The 14,883-nt window shown below is 36.3% G+C and overlaps 3 protein-coding genes across 3 annotated transcripts; 1 reads left to right on the top strand and 2 right to left on the bottom strand.

Moving 5' to 3' along the window:
• Positions 1-1,932: 1,932 nt before the first annotated feature.
• On the bottom strand, positions 1,933-5,645 carry LOC142522575 (uncharacterized). The gene is made up of 8 exons (XM_075626038.1): positions 5,599-5,645; positions 5,123-5,497; positions 4,136-4,621; positions 3,909-4,058; positions 3,668-3,826; positions 3,319-3,366; positions 2,794-3,230; positions 1,933-2,706 (listed from the first exon to the last, which is right to left on the bottom strand). The coding sequence occupies exons 1-8, from the start codon at positions 5,612-5,614 to the stop codon at positions 2,083-2,085; spliced, it is 2,295 nt and encodes a 764-aa protein (XP_075482153.1). The 5' UTR covers positions 5,615-5,645; the 3' UTR covers positions 1,933-2,082.
• A 1,737-nt stretch (positions 5,646-7,382) lies between these two features.
• Positions 7,383-8,308, top strand: LOC142522633 (protein MKS1-like). Its single transcript, XM_075626141.1, has one exon. The coding sequence runs from the start codon at positions 7,575-7,577 to the stop codon at positions 8,238-8,240; it is 666 nt and encodes a 221-aa protein (XP_075482256.1). The 5' UTR covers positions 7,383-7,574; the 3' UTR covers positions 8,241-8,308.
• A 3,697-nt stretch (positions 8,309-12,005) lies between these two features.
• LOC142522471 (U-box domain-containing protein 28-like) lies at positions 12,006-13,513 on the bottom strand. Its single transcript, XM_075625891.1, has one exon. The coding sequence runs from the start codon at positions 13,403-13,405 to the stop codon at positions 12,095-12,097; it is 1,311 nt and encodes a 436-aa protein (XP_075482006.1). The 5' UTR covers positions 13,406-13,513; the 3' UTR covers positions 12,006-12,094.
• Positions 13,514-14,883: the final 1,370 nt, after the last annotated feature.

Genomic DNA, 14,883 nt, shown 5'->3' with positions numbered 1-14,883 from the left:
TCGATATGTACCATATTCAGGAACATAATCAACATAAATCAATATAACTGTCAATTAGACTCATGACTCCACATTTTAGACTAGACTCAATCGTAGCCTAGGGATCCCGGTTTCCAGATGTGGGTATTCCCATATCGACCAACAGTAATAGAAAATACTCCAGTTCTATCCACGTCGATATGATATCGATCACCAGTAATAGAAGAAGCTCGGATTCTATCCACATCGGTATAGTATCGATCACCAGTAATAGAAGGAACTCCGATTATATCCACATCGATATTATATCGACCATCAGTAATAGAAGAAGTTATGATTCTATCCACATCGATACGGTACCGATCACCAGTAATAGAAGAAGCTACAATTCTATCCACATCGATAGCCAAACATCCGGTGACAGACTTTGGCACAATCGCCAATACACTATCTTGTGACATCGTGCAATGTGCCCGTGGCGATCCCGCCACTATCAGGCACTTCTGTCCCAAGATTACTCGTCTAATACCTGCTATCTATAAATCAAGAGAACAAGTACATCAATCAAATCAATGCAATAAGGTAAAGTATGTGATTTAGGGAAACTCGAGCCAAACCTTACTCGAGTTGTGCAATCCCAACTCAACATTAATTTATACATTTATCTTCTCGGTCCGACGAAGACGAAGTCCCAAATTCAACTCTGTCCATACTCAATCTGATAATGACAATCGAATAGATACAATATTAGTACATAACTCAGTTCAAAACCTGTTCTGATCAATACTCAAATCAAAACATAATCGGATCAATGCCAATCGACATATGATACCACAATACCATCTAAATCAATACCGAATCTGATCAATATCAATCAACTGATATTTCGACGGCATAATAATACAATCTCGATAACCCCGTCAGTCCCAACATCACAGATATAATACCAGAACTCATAATCACTATCGATATAACTCATAATTTCAACGATAATACAAATCTGATATCGAATCTCAGTCAAATTGATTCCGAAATTCATAACAATTACATAAACAATCTGTTCTTCATTCTGACTTCAAATATACAATGTCTACTGTATCGGAAACACCATATCTGATTCCTATTCAATTCTGACAATAGTATAATTTCAAATCATGTCTAAACGTAACAAAACTTACGTCCAGTTATAGCCTGCGTTGATAGGAACTCAGTACTGAAGTCGGATTTAAAATCAGATGGACGGATCGTTCATAAATCACAATCTGAGTGGGAAAAGGCGTAAGGATTTTCACGAAGTTCCTCGGTGCTCCTTTTATCAATTTCTGAAGGAATAATCGAAGTAATACTTATATATATATCCCATGCATGCTCAAGGAAACGTGGCTCGTTCCTTTAAGAAACACGTCTCGCGCATATGCGCGACATCACTCGGCGCATATGCGCGAGACACCATTTGTCGACGCGTGTGTCTCGGCATCTCTCGCGCATATGCGCGCCTCACCTCGGCGCATATGCACGAGGTTCTCTGGACAAAGCATACTACAGCTCGCGCATATGCGCGCCATCACTCCGCGCATATGCGCGGGATCTTCTGCCCAACTCGCGCACAGCTCGCGCATCACGTCGCACATGTGCGCGAGTGGCACCTCCCTCGCACCTAATTCGTGTCTTTTCTCGTCTGTCCCAGTCTGATCTGTTCCGTCTTTAATCCCCTCTCACTTACCCATAATTCGTATTAATTATTGTCAAATCATTTCAGATTACTGTAAATAAAATCTCGGGCCTTACACCTACTCATACATCAAGATGAAAAATGCAAAAAATATATCATAATTTAAAAGTGAAATCTGTCAAAAAAAAATATATATATATAATATATGATATAGTTGTCACCATGCATCACCACGTATATTGCAAGAAGATACTGAGACGTAAGTGATTTTATGCTTCATCGACAATCTTTTATGGGGGGTGGGGGGGGGGGAAAGCAAGCAAATCAACAAGTGATAATCTACTAATCAAACGACATTCATCTCAGATGTTCTTTGTGTTGCAACGGTATGAAAAGAGAAACATAAAGTATATCGATGTGCAAAAAGGAAATCAGGGGGAAAAATGCCGATTTTTCTTGGGCTTGTCGAAATTTCCAGACCAATAGGTTCGGTAAATCATCTCGATCAAGAGTGGGAACTGGAGAAGAGAGAAAAGAGCTATAGGAATAGTGGAAAGAACGATGATTGGAACGGTAACCCAAGGTAACTGATCGTGAAGAATCAAGTACAACGCTGCCCCGAATGATGACATCATCGTAACAATGGAGATAAACAAGCACATAAGCCCGAAGATCAGCTTCGTGGGCAAGGACTTGAGGAAGTCTTGTTCCGAAAATCGAGCGGTGAGAATTCCCAAGAACATCAGCAGAGAAGTGGAGGAACTGAACATTGACAAGGCATTTGAAAACATGAATATAAAGAAGGGGCGTGGCTGAGATTCTAACATGGTCGGTAAGCCGTCGATTTTGTTGCCTCCTGGAACTGTGAAAGCTGTCGTAAACATGACAGCAGCGATGAGTGTGCCCACAATCATGCTCGATCCGGCGGTGTTCTTCATCCAAGTTTCTGCATCCTTGGAAAGTTTCTTATGCTCGTCGGTGAACAAAGTGATCGGCGTTTTGTTGTTCTCGTTCACTTCTTCTTTCAGCTTCGGTTGAACAATGCTCTCAACTTCCTACAAACATAAATCGCGACATTCAAGGACATTCTTTATATCGTAAAATTCTTTGTGTGGTTAAATATTGGAAACTAATATTTTGACCTTAAACCATTGTAGTTCCCTCTGCATCTGTAAGGCTGCTCCAGACACGCGTTCGAGTCGAGGAGGAGGAGATAGTTTTGCGGCAAGGTGTAAGTAGTTGTTCTTAAAAACGTCATGTCTTCGGGCCATTATGCTCTTTTTAGTTCCTAAGCCGTATATACGGCTGAAGATCTTTTCTTGACGTAATACAATCGCATGGGAAAAAATTGTTCTTCCTCTCTTGTCCTTTTTCCATATTATATCGGGATTATGTTTCAGCATTTCATCTATAAATTCAACAATCCCATGCTTGATAGCATCATAAATTATTGAGTCGATTCCCATATCGTCGAGATCTGACTTACTCAATTTTTGTATCTCCTTAAACATACAAATCAAGAGCTTTTCAGCTTCATCATGTACCAACTTTCTGTGATGAATATACTTGATCTCTGGAACTGAATAATTTGTAGATATTCAACAGCTTGTCACAAGTTTTTTCCCATATATATAAGTAGCAGTAAATGAAGGATACTACGTACATACCAATGCATCGTAAAACGCCCCAACCCAATTTGTGAAACAGCCTTAAAACTGCAAAAATACTCAAAACTGGTCAGCAAAGTTGATCTAAGTTCCTGTTGGATCAATACATAAAGCACGCTCATTTATCATCACATTTTTCTTATTCAAATACGACTAAGAAACCTAAAAACCCTTTATATCAAATGGCACCTGAACAAATAACAGTTTCGTACATAGTTCAAGAGTGGCTGAAATTGATTTTGAGCATCTAACGTTACAAGTAAGCCGGAATAGTCATCAAGAAGTTTCATCATGGAACTGATTTTCAGAGGAGGAAAAAAACAATTAGCGGTGGAGAGATGCATCGTACCCAGATTTGGTACTCCATGTGCTTTCCCATTAACATTGTCTTCACCATCTGATTCATGAATTTCAATTCTGCGGTCGTCACCGCTCAATGCTTGGGTTTGTGCAAGGTTTTCATCATAAGAAAACCGATTACTGTCCCATGGTGAGTGAACTTTGACACCTAGAGGAAAAAACTTATAATTTCCTTCACTAGACCAGATGAAAGATCATTACGCTCGTACTTATGTGGAACTTAAACTTACAGTAATAAATGCATTGTTCCCAGAATGTAAACTTAGTGCCGCTGCGGAATGCCGAAGGCTTGTGAGCCAATAGTCGGAGAGGGTAGTTGCCATGGCCATCTGAGCTAACCCCCAGTCTTGGATATTGTTTTAATAGCATTGAAGCAACATCTACAACAAACACCAGCAAAGATTAGGAGCATGGAATGAAGGAATCAATGACGAATACCTCTTCATATGTAGCTTACCAAAAGATTCGGCTGTGATAAGACTATTAAGAAGCAACACTCCATTCTCACCATTTTCAGGTTTCAGCGATTGTTTAGGAGTTTCTCTGTAGAGATAACGAATCATATTCTTTTGTCCATATAAAGCAGCCACAATCACGGGAAGGTGCCCGTCTTCGTGTTTGTTTTCAATTGTAAGTAAATCTCTGTTCTTTTCAACTATTGCCTTTGCCAGTTTTGTTTCACCGCAAATAGCAGCAAGAGACAGGGCTGTCGCCCCATATTCGTTATCCAGTATCAAATCTCCCTCTTTCATGTTGTTCACCAGCCTCTCAGCAATCTCGATATGTCCAGATAAAATAGCGACATGCAGGGCAGTATCTTGATGAGATGAGACTCTTGCCCTCACAGCATTTGAATCGACCGAAATAATATCATGTATAGCTTTCCAGTCTCCTTCCTGAACAGCTTTGTACAACTGCTCATATTTGAGTTGTTCTTGGTTGCCTACAAATATTATTGTTAACATCATCTTTAAAACTTTCGAATTGAAAAAAAAGATGACCGTTGTTAAAGCTTTTTCAACAGCTAATAATTGTTAAAGTTTGAGACTTTGACCTATCTCAACCTCCAAAGTTAACTCATGGGGGAGGATTATTCAAGTTCATACATGCAACTCCCACAGATTTTATCCAATTGGGACAACTAGCACATCTCCTTCACACGCATGAATGAACATTAATTTGGAGCTTGAAGTTCATTGATGACCCAACTATGGGCAGAACAGGTGGCCCAACTATAACCAGTCCAAGATATAGTGGTGGAACCTGAGCTCTAATATCGTGCTAAGATTGAAACTTAGACTTATCTCAACCCAAAAGTTAGCTCAAGGTTTTAACAAATTCGTACACTGTATGATTCCAAAAGTAGTTATTTTTCACATAATAACAACATATTGGATCCTCATATTATGGTGAAATTTGAGATGAGATAAGAGTTGAGAAACACCTGCTGTATCATGAACAACCGGAGCTTTTTGATCGTCATGAGAGGATGGCTTTGTCGGTTTCTTCGGCTCCCAAGCTCTCTCAACCAAATGATTCCACACAAATTCAGCGGACAGATGAGTTTTTTCATTAAACTTACTATATACGCCTTTTCCACATGAGAGCTGGATGGCATGCAATGCCAGTGCATTCTTCTTCTTCCATTCATCGTGTTTATGTTCGTCCCTTTTATCTGGCTCCGCAAACTTTCCAGAGACAACGCCCCAAAGGTCATGCCCGACCAAATAGTTTTTCAGACAGGTTTTCCAGTTCTCATAGTTACTTTCGGTAAGAGCCTCTGGAACAATTCCGGACCCTCCGCAATTTGCTTTTCTGTCTGTCCATAACACAGATCACATGTATGTCTTGTAAAACGACCAAAAGAAAAACAAAAAACACATAATTGAAGTCATGTTAGAAATATATACAGTTCCTTACCAGAGTCTTTTGTCATCTTTCACAAGTAGTTTTATTTGACAGTACTCTACATATTTTTTTCTTATATATATATATATATATATATATATTATGTTATGTACGACATTGATAATCAAGAAGGACCTACACACGTTAATCATGTTTACAGACCATATGCTATGCTTAAGTAACACTTATTCTAATTTGCTTTTAACACAGGCTCCAGATGATACTAGTCTTACAATTCTTAACTATTCTCAAGCAAGTTTCAGTCACTTAACCCTCCTACCTAGACATTCTAAATCTTTTACTTTAAAATATGTTTTTTTTCCAACTAAATAAATAACAAAATAACCTCGTTCTATTGAATATAGGGATTAAGTGAAAAATTGGGATTGATCTTGTAAAGAATTAAGAAAATTTGTGATACTCACGGGAAATTTAGGGTCCGATTCCAGCAAGTGTCACTAGTCCAGACGCAGGTTTTGGAATTGTCCTAAACCTGAAATCACAAATAAGACCGTTAGATGGGGTCAGGAGGAGGAGAATACATGAGCCCTTAACAGGCTTGTCTTACATTTTGGCTAGGGATGGGCCAGGGATAGTGGGCCCATGCACGGGGTATCAATTTGGTTTCGGAAGACTTCATCCAAACCGATTCATCTATTATGGATTATATGTTTTATGCAATTATTTCTGATAATTTGATATAAATTTTAAGATCTTGTTGTGTTTAAGAAATCTAATGTTTAACACTTCTCACTGAATAACAACGAAGCAATGTGATTCATTTCATGTTATTTTGACAACCACAATATATAATTATCAAAACATAAATTTAGAATTTGTTTTTTTCCTGTTGTCTATTTATTTAAAAATTCCATAGACAAAACCAAGCAGAATCTTTTATCCCTAGAGTTTATTTACATTGCTCTTCTCGAGCATTAATCTTAAAACATAATTAATAAGTAGTACGATATATTTATGTTCTTATTAAGACAATAGTTTAATTTATCCAGGTTGATTTATTAAATTCTAATGTCGTCATCATATATATTTAATTTGACCTATACGAGATAGAAGTTTCATTAATAATATATGATGATTGGCTAGATTATTTTATGTAAAATTATTAAAAATATACATGAGCATTTGTGAGCTAAGAACTTAATTATTAATCGAAAATTTTAATTATTTTATACAAAAAAATTTCCCATATTTTCCTCTTTGTTTGGCACTAATTTTTTTATTTTTTATTTTTTATTTTTTGAAATGGCACTAATTTTTTTATTTTTTTATTTTCATTTTTGAAATGTTGGCACTAATTAAACATCCAATAAACTCATTAATTAACATAAGCTTTTATTTTTTTAGATCACATTATAAAATAATCAAAGGCCGTATAAAAAAATGTATTTTCTTGATTATATTTAATTTTAATTAGTGAAATATTTTATGAGCAACAGATATTTAATAACATGTATGTATATTATTTGAGTAATAATGATCTTTTGGTAATCTTATTTTTGTAATCAGAAATAAAAAGCGATATTATATTTGAGCAATAATAAAGTTACACGTTTTAATTTAGACTTGGGAAGTCGTCGCTGCTTTTGTAAAACTTTTTTAAAGAATTTATTTATATTTTATAGGCAGTGGCTATGGCCAACTTGGCAAAATAGTAAAAATTGTTGGCGATAATTTATGTAACATTTTTTTTATTGTATTAATCCTTAATTATCACATATCTAATTTAATATATTTAAAAATTTACCATATAAATAAAAAATAATGGCGATTAATTGCTAATCGCAACAAAGGATATCACAGCAATTGAGAGACGAATTATTCTTAGGAGAACAAATAATTAAGAACACAGGTTTACCAATATCCTTCACTTGCTTCTCTCTCTCTCTCTCTCTCTGAAATCCAAGCCAAATTTGGTAAACCTGCACATAGCGAAGATAGATTTCTGTATCCAGCAAACCCCCTTATTCATGGAACCTTCAGAGTTCTTATCCGACGGCGGCGAGTGGGGGAGAGGAGTGAGCAGGTCGTCTCCGAGAAGAGAATTGCAGGGCCCTCGTCCCGGCATACTCAAAGTCAACAAGGAGTCCTACAAGATCAGAAAACCACCAGTTCCTCCACCGGCTCACCAACAACCACCGCAAGAATTTCCGCCTGTCGAAGAAAGGCAGCCGCTCATAATCTACGCAGTGTCCCCAAAAGTCATACATACTACCGTCAGCGACTTCATGAACCTTGTCCAACGCTTAACCGGCAACACTTCGGCGGCCACATCCAGCGGAGGAGCCGGGGACCTATCCCCAGCTGCCCGCCTCGCTTCCATAGAGAAAACTAGCCCTTGCTCTAAAGACAGAGAAATCTCCCATAATAGCGGTTATACTGGTGATGACGATGATTTAATGGATAGTATTCTTGAAAGCACAGACGTGGAAATGAGTCGAGTTCCCGGCATATTATCTCCTGCGCCGACGAATCTACAACCGATATCGCCCGGATTCTTCTCGCCGGCGGGAGACTCATTCCTGCCGGGCTACATTAATATGTTCATACCTAGTCCATCGACTTTGTTTTCAGCTCCAATGGTGTCACCCTCACAATCTTGGTGTGATCCCTTCGACCCATTTTTTGACTTTTAGATGTGCTGGATTTTTTTGACTTTTCAAACTCATTATTATATATATATATATATACATATATATTTATATATAGATATATTTCTAGAGAGAAGTTGACCTGTTGACAATTGGGAAATGGCGAGGAAACGTCATGTATACTGCTAAGTGCTGACATTAATTTTAGAACATGTATAATTAAGTGTCTTTTCAATTACCGCACTGGCCTTAATTGCTTTAAATTAAATGACGTGCGGTCACCAAGGATTTTACCCAAAATGAATGTCTATTCAAACCTATAGCTCCAAATCAAATCATTTCATAAAATGGCGAACTTACTTCACCAGAAAAATGCTCATTTATCCAAGTTACAAGTTAGAAATGGTTGGAAACAACTTATATTTAGCTTTTAAAAAAGGGGAAACAACTTATCTACATGGAGAGAGAGACATTCAATAAACACACAAGAAGGTTGAACTAAAAATAGGCGGAGATGGTCGCTGTCATTTCTTCAAATGAGATGCTCTGAAAATTTGAGAATCAGTACAATAAAAATATGAAATAACAAAGCTTTACAACTTTTAGCTAACCCTGGTCTAAGATACAATAATCACTTGACAAAAATGCAGGCATCTCTGGAATTGTTTGAGATTCTTTTGAATACTTCAAATCTATGATCAAGAAAATTCCGCCTCCTAAGTTTTTAATCGGTAATCCATAGTTATGGAATGTCTTGATTGTGCCATCAAAATTCGCAGTAACAAAAACCAGACCCCCATGTCGAGGATATCATTCTTCATCTATGGCTATGTCACCGTGATCGTTATTCACCGGGAAGGAAGTTATTCATCGGCCAAAGTCATCGAGCCCTTGGCCGACCTATCCATGGAGAACGAGTTTGTTAGAGAAACGTTCTGAGTCAGATTCCCCTGATTGAGCAGACGTTGGTGTGCCATGGAATAATGCTGATTGATTAGATACATATATAGAAGATTAACACGGTATTTTGAAACTTTGCGCAACTAAATGTATTACATCGGATGAAGACCGTGCAAGGTCTAAAACATCGCCACTACGGCCACGAAACTTCTGCAAAGGCTCCTCTTCGATATCGAAAATCTTTTCAGGGATGATGATGGAAGGATCTTTTTGCCTTTATCTTTTAGAATTTGGCTTTGTTTCCAAATCTTGGCATCCGAAACTGCACTTGTTGGCATCGCAAAATGCGTCTGCAGAGTTAACGCGCCACACACATGCGAACCCATCTTCGCCTCCGCTAGCCAAATTAAATATTGGCCATCGGGACTAAATTTCATAGACCAAATTTGGCGACCGTGAGCTTTAAAATCTTGACCGACGTAGACAGCACTGCCCTCTATATACTTCTTCCTATTCTAATTGGATTCGTCTTAGATTCCTTAACGAATAATTTTGTTTCCTCTGATAGTTTAAAGTCACGGGTTTTTCTTGATCTACTGTTTCAAGTTTGGCCACCATCGGGCCAATTTCTTCTTCTTTTCCATTTTATGCATCAAATATATTAAAACCAATATAATTATAAAATAAACTGACATACTTAGTCAACTTTAATCAAAACTTTTGTTCATGTCAAATTAATTTATATATTAATAAAATAAATAAATAAATAGGGTGATGTTTATTATATATGAATTTGATGATTACTCGTCAACTAAAATAGTAATAAAATGTGGATTCGGAATTGAAATAAAAAGTAATAAAAAAACATAAACCTCAACCAACAATTGATATTTTAATTCCAGATTTTGTGGCTTTGAACTAAACGTAACATGCAGTGGTTAGACCACTTGGTGTAATTCATGCCAGTGCCACGTAATTTTAATTTTCAAATCAAAAGTTCTATGCGGATAGAAATCGACAGTAGTGCGATGCATTTTTCGAAACTTTTAAGAATATAATGTCATAAATTATAATATAGAAAAAAACTTATGTATACACCTAAAAATTGAAAGATATAGAAACTAAATTAAATATCGTTTTTATAAATTTGATACATCAGAATTATCTGAGCATCTACCTCTTGACGTGTTAATGATTGTCCAGAGTCCAGGGAAAGTAAGACGGTCAAACATATTTTTATTCGTGACGGATCAACCATTTTCATATTTACAATAAAAAGTAAAATTTTTTTATATTTGACTTAAATAGAAGATAAATCTCACAAAATTAATTCATAAAGACGTCTCAAAAGATTTTTTGTAATTATAAAAATGTGCGTACTTCAGTAATTTATCGACATTTATAAACCCATCCATCGAAACAAATAAAAGAGATCACCGGAGAAGTGTTAAAAAAAACAAAAAACAAAAAACGCAATTTGAGCTGCTAGTTTGGGCCTGTAAAGGCCCAATTACTTATATACCCTAAAAGGTAGTCACAGCCTTTTATTCTTAAGAAACAAAGAGTTTACATTTGGTTAATTTTTTTGTTGGGCCAGGCCTGTAATCCACATGTTTTTTTCTTGTTTTATCCAAATAATTGGAGCCAACCCGGTTAGTGTCCTTTTTTTTCATTTTCTGAATAAAATATATATGTTTTTCATATATATTTTTAGTTTTGAGTTTAAAGGAAAATAATATAGTTTTGATATTTTAGAAATTTTGGTACGTAATTGTTTCATTAATTTTAATTTTGAACTGAATTTTTAACCAGGAAGAACCCGGTCTAATGAAAAGTGACCCGATTAAAATATTTTAAACATGGGAACGTGTGATCGGGTAGCCCCAATCTGACCCCCGACTCATAAAAAAATATGGCACAGACAACCAACTCATGTAAATAATATATATTATTAACTTAAAATCAATTCAATTTTCAGCTTTTCGTTTACAAGTTAGTTGCAACCGATTTTGGTTCATCGAGAGGTGATAGATATGGATACTTTACCTGGAGTCGAAGTTGATTTGTGGATGTCCCAAATATAAAAGCACATGTGGGTTGCATAATTCGACCCAACCGAAGTACCCCATAGAATAAAGAGACTTCCACTAGCAACCATTTGCTTCCACATATTTATTCCACCATTATCATTTGTGAATCTTCCCCTTTAAACCTAAATTTATTTATTTTTTAAAAAATGATTTTGGACTTTTTCTTTACAAAATTTTGCACATTTGTAAGCAAAAAGTTCATAGTCGATTTTTTCAAAACATATTCTATATTTTGCATGTGATCCGTTGAACTTTTTATTAGATACAATTTTTTATTTGAAATTTTTTTTTTTTGTATATAAAAAAACAAGAATTTAAAATTTTGCATGACATCCCAAACGCAAAAATTAATGTTTTGTAATCTGTCAAAGAGTGGTTGGGAATGGTCAAATCTGTCGTTTTAATTGAAAGTGATTGGTTTCGATTGGAGCAGAGTTGCCAACTTGATCTTCTATGTTTCAACAATTGCAGCAACTTGTCTTTTTCTGTCCAAAGCAGTAATTAATTATATATTACCGTCATCTTAATTATATATATAGATATATTTATTTTCTTCCCCACATTAAAAACAACAATTTACACAGACTTCATATTCTATTCATATACTTAATTAATTAAAAAAATAGGTGTACGTTTTTAAGACTTATTTAATATAGATATTATATTGTTAAAACTAATCGAAATGGCACACATTTGACAAACAATCTCCAAACTTTGATTTTTTTTTTTTTTTTTATATTTGGGGAATAAATGTCAATCAAAGTGAAGAGACATCAAATCAACAACCCAATTCATACGCATTCCAGAATATTTTATACTTTAGATTCAGACTAGACAAAAATCTCTACAAAATAGATATATATGAAATAAACAAATATATTTCCCATATATACTAAAAAATCCCTCAAATCAAAATGGCATAATGTGACAAGTTTTTTTTTCGTAACAGGAAAGGCAAGAACCCTTAGAATTGAATCTCAACAGTTTAAGCAAATCACAGCACATTTGCCTAACATTCGGCGAGCAATTGCTCTGCAGCAGCAGCAAAATCTTGGCCACCCCGCTGCTCTCCGTCACCAGCGCTGCCACCCTCTTATCGCCGGAGAAACAACACAGGCTCCACAACAATGTCACGGCGAGCTCAGTCGCCGCATCTGAGACCTTCAGCACTTTCTTTAATATCGCCTGCACACACAACTCATTTCCACAAATCACGTCCCTCCCTTCTCTGCAACTCGACGCAATCTCGAGGAGCTTGAGCACTTTCTCCGTCAATGGTGGACTCAATTCCGGTTCCGATAGGGCCTTTGTGAGAGCTTTCACCCCTCCTGCACGCACCATTTTAGATCTATTCTTCTTGAAAACGACCATTCGGGACAAAAGATTGAGGGAAGCTTCTAATGCATTGGAATTCCGATTCGAGCTGACTATTAATCTTAGTAGCTCAGAATACATCTCGTCGTCTTCTGGGATTAAGCTAGATTGCTGCATTTGCGAACCCAAATGCTTAACCATTAGTTCGAGAAATTCTACTGCGGCGATTCTTAACTCGAATCTTCCTTGCTTTAAGCACGTCAGAATTATTGTTTTGTAATCATACTTCCCCATCTCGATCCCTGGAAACTTGGCATTATCTCTTCCTAGTTCGGAATCAATTTTCACTCGATTCTTAAATATTACGTTACAAAACAAAACAATTTTCTCCAATAAACACAAATCGTTTAAAGATTGCTTTTTTCCGGTAAGGGATACGAGCAACGGCAAAAGCCTTCCTCCAGCGTCCGTCACAACCTTCCGATTGTCACACCCTTCATTAACAAATGAAATAAGCACGGATAGGTTATGACCGATGGTATAAAAGGGAGGGAAAGGGGTACTGTGAATCATTTTCAGGTCAATTTCTAGCTGGAGGATGATTTGTTCTGCTTGGTCTCGAGAGAGTGATCGTGGCGAAGGAGCCGATTTATCGGGGCGAGTTGGCACCGATTCAGACCAAATTTTGATGAGGCGATGCAGGGTGTGGTTGGGGACGAGCTCTTTAGTGGGGAGCTGTTGCATGGTAGCTGGGCAGGTGTCGTTTCCAGCGTCGAGCCACCGCTGAATGCTGCCGCGGTCGTACGTGACACCGGTGCATAAGCTGACAGGGGATTCCATGACTTCTAAGGAGATGGGACACCGGAAATAAGTGGGCACCGTCGTGTGGAGATCATCCCTCACCATGTTAACCTGGTGAATCTTAGAGAGAGAAGGCAGATTGTTTTAGAGAGAGAAGGGAGACAGACGACAGAGGTTAGTTGAAGGGACAGAGGGGTTCCATTAAGAAAGAAAGAGTCAGAGGATGTGACGTCAGCGGACTTTTGCTGTTCCGAATTTTTTTAATTTTTATTAATATTTTTTTCAACTTTTTTTATTATTCTTGTTATATTCGGTCAGCAAAATTTTGACTTAGAGTACTCCGATCTGATTAAGTTACGTGTAAATGGAGATTTACTCCATTGAAATATTAGGGGTTACAAGTTTTTACGATATAAAAAAAAACAAAAATTTATGTGAGACGGTCTCACGGATCGTATTTTGTGAGACGTGTCGTTTATTTGGATCATCCATGAAAAAATATTATTTTTTATGCTAAAATATTACTTTTTATTGTAAATATCGGTAGGGCTGACCCGTCTCACAGATAAAGATTCGTGAGACCGTCTCACAAAAAACCTACTCTATAAAAAAATAAAAAAACATATATGGAAAATAATTATTACAAAAAATTCGTATTATTTAAATATGTACAAATCACTTCCGAAAATAGTTGGACGTGAAAATAAGAGGGCGAAAATTTATCTAAATTATGATTTTCTAAATTTGAAACAAAATTTCTAATTTATACTTAATTGTAATAAATCTCTCACATTTTCGGGGGAAAAAAAGACGGTTGAGACCTGAAGATCCTCTCCCATGAACCTCGCATTTTGATGGACGACGGTGATTTAAAGGTGAAAGATGAGTTGAAGAAAGTGGGGGTGGATTAGCCCATTTTTTAAATTGGGCCCCGTGCAATTTCGGTCCGTCACATCATGAACTTGGAGAATGGACACGACATTCACAAGTTAATTTTTATTATCTAATTTTAAACTTTTTATTTCTCAAAACCAGTTTATTTGATATTTCACGCATATTTTTTGTTTAAATTATTATATTTTTCTTTAATTTTTGCGGAAATAACAATACTTCCCCCGATTAAAAAATTGGAGAAGTCCAAAAGGCAAAAAAATGTCTGCTACCAAACGACGCGATAGTGATTGGGTAACATAATTATTACCGGGGGAAAAAGTTGTATACTCAAAACTAGTTAATTATAACATTGATAGGTTTTTTAAAAGAGTAGGTCTATTGTGAGACGATTTCACGAATCTTTGTTTGTGAGATGGGTCAACCCTCCGATATACACAATAAAAAATAATACTCTTAGCATAAAAAGTAATATTTTTTCATTAATGATCAAAATAAGAGATCTGTCTCACAAGATACGACCCGTGAGATTGTCTCATATAAGTTTTTTCCTTTTTAAAAATAGGTTGGGTTTGGATATGATTTGGATTATTAAAATAAATAAATCCAAAAGTCAGTTTTAAATGCGTTATTTTTGAATAAATCAAGATGGATTCATTTGAAATACATTCATAAACAGTTGATTTGCATTG

Source organism: Primulina tabacum, chromosome 13 (assembly GCF_025594145.1).
Source record: "Primulina tabacum isolate GXHZ01 chromosome 13, ASM2559414v2, whole genome shotgun sequence".
NCBI classification, from domain to species: Eukaryota; Viridiplantae; Streptophyta; class Magnoliopsida; order Lamiales; family Gesneriaceae; genus Primulina; species Primulina tabacum.
The sequence above is the reverse complement of the archived record's forward strand: the minus strand, read 5'-3'. Positions and strand labels throughout refer to the sequence as shown.

What these genes read in the sequence shown, in the direction of transcription:
- LOC142522575 (XM_075626038.1), bottom strand. An exon ending in GGAACAATGCATTTATTACT is followed by an intron (nt 3,827 to 3,908) that starts GTAAGTTTAAGT and finishes TTTTTCCTCTAG; the next exon opens with GTGTCAAAGTTCACTCACCA. An exon ending in GGGCGTTTTACGATGCATTG is followed by an intron (nt 3,231 to 3,318) that starts GTATGTACGTAG and finishes CAAATTATTCAG; the next exon opens with TTCCAGAGATCAAGTATATT.
- LOC142522633 (XM_075626141.1), top strand. Translation starts at nt 7,575, where the DNA reads ATGGAACCTTCAGAGTTCTTATCCGACGGCGGCGAGTGGGGGAGAGGA.
- LOC142522471 (XM_075625891.1), bottom strand. Translation starts at nt 13,405, where the DNA reads ATGGTGAGGGATGATCTCCACACGACGGTGCCCACTTATTTCCGGTGT.